Source organism: Myotis brandtii, unplaced genomic scaffold, assembly GCF_000412655.1.
Source record: "Myotis brandtii unplaced genomic scaffold, ASM41265v1 scaffold513, whole genome shotgun sequence".
Taxonomy (NCBI): domain Eukaryota; kingdom Metazoa; phylum Chordata; class Mammalia; order Chiroptera; family Vespertilionidae; genus Myotis; species Myotis brandtii.
Window position 1 is genome coordinate 3,578,761 of NW_005369552.1, and position 5,269 is coordinate 3,584,029.

Sequence of the window (5,269 nt, forward strand, 5' to 3'; positions counted from 1 at the left end):
CTCATGTTCGCTTCCAGCTGCCTGGCTGCCGGCCGCCATCTTGGCTGACAGTTAATTTGCATATACTCACTGATTAGCCAATGAAAAGGGTAGCGGTCGTACGCTAATTACCATGTTTCTCTTTTATTAGTGTAGATTCTTTAATTTTACCACAGATTAATGTAATTTCTCCAAGCAACAGACAGACAACCCTCTAGTACAGCAATTCTCAACCTGTGGGTCGCGACCCCTTTGCAGTCAAACGACCCTTTCACAGGGGTCGCCTAAGACCATCCTGCATATCAGATATTTACATTACGATTCATAACAGTAGCAACATTACAGTTATGAAGTAGCAACAAAAATAATTTTATGGTTGGATCACAAAATGAGGAAGATCCCGGCAGGCTGAAAGTGTTACAAAGTTTCAAACTGCCAGCTCAGAGGCCGGCAGCGCAGGCGTGGTAGATCACATTCTATCTTATAAGGGCTAGAGGAGAAATTTTAGCCCTCTCTCTCTATTCTTTCATATCCTAGAATATACTGCCATAGAGGCTCTAACTAGTCTGGGCAAGCCACCCAAACCATGCTATCACACAAAGACCATAGTGTAGGTAAGTCCTGGGGAAGAGTTCATAAAGTTACCCTAGACATTTGGGAGAACAGAATTTAAAACTACCTTTTTGGTGTCCAAATAAAAGGTGGCCTTTGTCCATTTCAAATACTCCTTGATAATTTATCAATTGTCCATTGAAGGTAGTATGCTGGCTAGTGCTGAAATTCTAGGTTTTGTCACTACTGGTAGGTTACATTTTAAAACTTCTAATGCACTGGTTCTCAATTTGAGGGTGGTATTTAGAAAAGCTCTCATGTATGTATACAGGTTGTCTAACAGTGAAGTAACTATTAGAATATCCCCATTCTACTAATCAGTCTGTATTTCCAAAAAGCCTCATAGGAGATTTTGATTTGTATCTCTGGTCAAGAACCTTTGCAACTTCTGGCTAAAAATACAACTCAAACCTCCTCTGAAATAATCCTCACTATGCTAACAAGGCCCATAGAATTTTGATCCCTAGTAACAGAACTGCTTTCACAAATTGTATACTTGAGAGTAACATAAAACAGGTTAAAATAAGACACATTGCCTTGAGGAATTCTACTTACTGAAATAACACAATCTGTTACTGGTTTCTTGAGGTTGTTTTCAGCAGTTTCCTTTAACTTAGTCAACAGCATGGCTGTTATCTGTTCCACACTAAACAGATGTTCTTCATCCATGTACATTACCTATGTTGAAGAAAGAAAATGTTTTAACCAGTGGTAAAGTTACCTGCTAATATTAACTTCCAAATATTATCACATGTTCTTTCCCAGAAAATCTCTATTTTTATAGATGTTTAGGGAAGGAGAAAAGGAAAGGGGGAAAGGAAAGGGAAGCAAAGAAAAAAGGAAAAAAGAACTTTTCCCTAGTGATGAAGAGGAAAATAAAAACTAGAGCAGATTTTTCCCCACCCAAAGTACTAGTCAAAACATTATAGAAGGTAGCAAATTTCTACTCTAACTAAAGAGCTGAACCACTGGGTTAAATATTATTCTGTGTAGATCATAAGATGGGAATGCTTCTGCAAGTTTAAAAAAAGATTTCTGGTGGGGTTAGAAGGCTGCACTCCAAACAATGCAACTGAGCTGCACTGGACAGACTTTTAGTTTGACATGACAACACAACTTAGGATTTTTAAACACCACTAAATTTTACAATTGTCAGGAAGTTACAAGAAATACAAATTAAATTACAGCAGTATATACTGTTTGAGTAATTTTCAAAGACAATTTAAAGATATACCTAAAGTTTAAAAGAAGCTAGGTGGGAAACAAAGGAATAAAAAAACCATATTGTCCAATTAAAAAATGAGAGTTAAATTTTCATTAAGAATTAAGTACCTTTCTCTACAGATGAGTTAGTTTCCTATTAAGATAATAAGTTAGTTGCTCAATTATATTACCTTTATTCCAACGCCACCATTTTTCATCTGAACCAAATCATAACTTAAGTTTTCCTTCTCTTTTTGAATAAAGGGGTCATTAAATGCTCGGCCATGAAACCTCTTGAAGTGAGACACTGTATTGTTTGCATGAGTGATTTGCTGCACAAGAAATTAGAGAATTTAAATTATTTTCTAATTTCAACACCTTTTAGTACTTACAACAATTTTACAAACAGTTTCTTATAGAACTCAAACCATGTGGTTATAAGTAAATTTCCCAGAGCCCTGAATTTCCCCATCAATGAATGGACTTTATTCTTTCTCCTTTTACTATAGGTAGGCAGTGAGGAGAAACAAGAGGCAGTATTGTCACCAAAGACTAAAACAGATTTCAAAATCTGCAAGATAAACTGGGACTTCATTTCATTCTTGTTCTTCTCTAAACTTGTTTTCTACCCACTGAATGAATAAATAAGGAGATCTAGATGCACTACAGTCAAATTACATTTTTTAATAAAGCGTTCATTGTTATAGTCTAATAAATTGCTAAGTGGGAAGGATATATGCACATTTTCTGGTCACATTAAGTAGTAACAGGTGAAATTAATTTCAATAGCTATTTAGCCTAATACATCTAAAATACTATCATTTCAACATGTAATGTAAATATTGGTGAGATACTTTATAAAATGTAAAAATATCAATGAGATACTTTAGTTTCAGTGTTCAAAATCTCATGTGTGTTTCACTTCAGACTAGGCACATTTCAAATGCTCAGCAGCTATCTATAGCTAACAGCACAGGTCTAGACAAAAAGTTCTCCCAGTCATACCTAATTATTAAACACAGAACTTCTAGAAGGAATTTTTAATTCTTAAATGAGTGTTATGCGAAACTTCACATAAATTACATAAGTTAGAAAGTAGTGAAGTTACTAAAAATTAAGGTTGGCAGATTAGACAATAAAAGTAGATCTTATTCTCTTATTCAATAAAACAAGAAGGGAATAGAAGGAAAAAAATAACCATTCTAAGTTAGGGCTGATAAAGATACTCACATTACATTTTGGAAACTCAACAACAGACAGGCTTAGGTATTTCAAATTCCTGCATGTCCTTGAGATTTCACCTTTAAAACCTCCCCCTTAAAAAGTGACCAGAATTCTCTTAAAGAACATACCTGATTTTTGGCTGCAACTCCAATTGTTCTGTTTTTTGACCCAAATGATATGACTGACCTATAAGAAATAAAAAACATTTTAAAAAAGTTTTTTAAAAATGTGGACATTTTTAGCTGACAAGAGAGAAAATCTAATATAAAGTTCCTACCCATGGTTTGGGGCAGGGAGGGGAACAAGTGTAGCACAACTTTGGAGTCTAAATTTGGTCAAATACTCAGAGGGGGTATGGGTCTGTCCATTTAACCGCCACTGAAAATCCAACCTACGTGGCAGTCCTACTCCCTTCTTCTCCCCCCCAAAAAGTAAGTCTGCCCAGAGCTCAGTTTCCATGTGTATTTTTACATCACATTTCAATTCTCCAAGCCCCATTATTAGAAGGTTCTGAAAATGCTTTGAATAAAGGGTGTTATTAACTTGGCCCTAGATATAAGCTTAACAAAAAGTATGGTGTAACTCTACTTTCTCAGTCACCACGCCTGTACAAATCTAAATATCATTGTTACTTCTGCTGTCCTGATAATACCAAGTTTTTCTATAAACCCACACAAGTGGGCCTAAGTTATGCTTCTGGGGTGTAAAAGCACAAAAGAGGGTCATTCATGGAAGACTCTACTTCAGAAAGCCAAGTAAAAATGATGCAGAGAAGTACCACAGCAAAACTGAGTATAAACGTGAAGAACCAGTCACATTAAGTCAGCTTTGAAGAGATGAAAAGTACCGTAACTGTGAGAGCGCCTTCCAGCAAGGGAAACAGTGTGGCACAGAGCGGAGACACACACAGGAGGAGTCACAGGAGGTACTGTAGGTGAATTAGGTTTTAGATTCCACAGCAGGTGGTTGTAATGGTAAAGAAGATGAACAAAATGGGAACATACTGAGGGTATTAAGTACCAGGCCAAATCAAGTTTAAATTTGCTCTAACACAGACATCCTAGACCTAGATTTTCTGAGCAGGTGTCATGTAACATTCCAAAAGCTAGGGCAGTGTTCAAGCAAAGACTAAAGCTTTTAAGGTAACTTCCAAAACATTATGAGTTCAAAGTAACTATACACTTGCAGGATGAATTTACTCATTTTCTAAGGAAAATCAAATTAATTATATTAAAAAGAAAATTACCAGTAGCCGATGCAGTTGAATCAAATATCTATCTTATCAAAAACATTAAAGGGAATTCCAATACTGCCCTCAGTTTACACTTTTGAGAGCTGTACCTGCTGTTTTAGTTTCGAAGTGGTCACTAATGCCACAGAAACCATTTTTTCCCTGCCTTCAGTTTTCTTTTTCATAGGGATCAGAGGACAAAGATGTCCACTGCACCTAAGCATGGAAGCCTGAGAGCTGTCTTCTTCCATACTGTTCTCCAATTACAGAACCCTTTGCTGGCTAAAAACAGGTAGACTCAGAGTATGTGAAGCGAGTAAGTCCTCCCGGTGCTGCTAGTATTGCCAAGTGTTTGCTTATTTTGATTTTCCATTAACTTTCATGAATGTTCATCTCCACTGAGTGATACAAGCCCAGTCATTTTACCTTTCCGTTTAATGTTTCATTCTACAACTTTTATCTTGGGTTTAAGGCATTTGAAAATAAATTAAGGCATTAAAAATAATAACCTACGTGAATTTCCCTGAAATGTAAGCAGTTGTTATCATTAACACATGTAAGCACGTTGGCTTCAGAAAATAAGCCCGGTGAAAAGGTTGCTTTTTAAAATGCCACCCCTTGCCCACTCCAGGCAGCTGGTGAACAGAACATTCAATTCAGTAACGACCTCCATCCTATTAAGTTCTAGCACTCTAGCACAAAAGTAGGCTATTTTTACTTTCTCTTCTTTAAACTGTGAAAATTTAATAAATGTTAGAATAAGATGTAGGACTCCTTTTTCGTAAAATCAGCAAAAGGACGTTTCCATCTTCCACGGCGATGCCAGGCAGGACAGCGGCGTCGGGAACCAGGCGCGCGCTGGGACAGGGAAGGTTTATCTGCTGAAGGAGTGACTGCGGTCGCTAACAGGCAGGGCGCACGGGCTCTGGAAGCTTCCAGCTCGTTTCGAGATTCATCAGGCGGAAGAAACCGCTCGGCGGGGCCCTCCGAGCAGCCAGGTGCGGCGGGGGCGGCGCGGGG

General features: G+C 37.5%; 1 protein-coding gene across 1 annotated transcript in view; it reads right to left on the reverse strand.

Annotated features, from left to right (window-relative positions):
- Positions 1-5,269, reverse strand: part of HSPH1 (heat shock 105kDa/110kDa protein 1) — a 26,521-nt gene that overhangs the window by 20,295 nt on the left and 957 nt on the right. The window contains exons 3-5 of the mRNA XM_014548534.1: positions 3,147-3,204; positions 1,986-2,126; positions 1,147-1,269 (exon numbers count right to left, since the gene is read on the reverse strand). Of these exons, the coding sequence (XP_014404020.1) occupies positions 1,147-1,269; positions 1,986-2,126; positions 3,147-3,204 (322 nt within the window). The remainder of the gene's footprint in view (positions 1-1,146; positions 1,270-1,985; positions 2,127-3,146; positions 3,205-5,269) is intronic.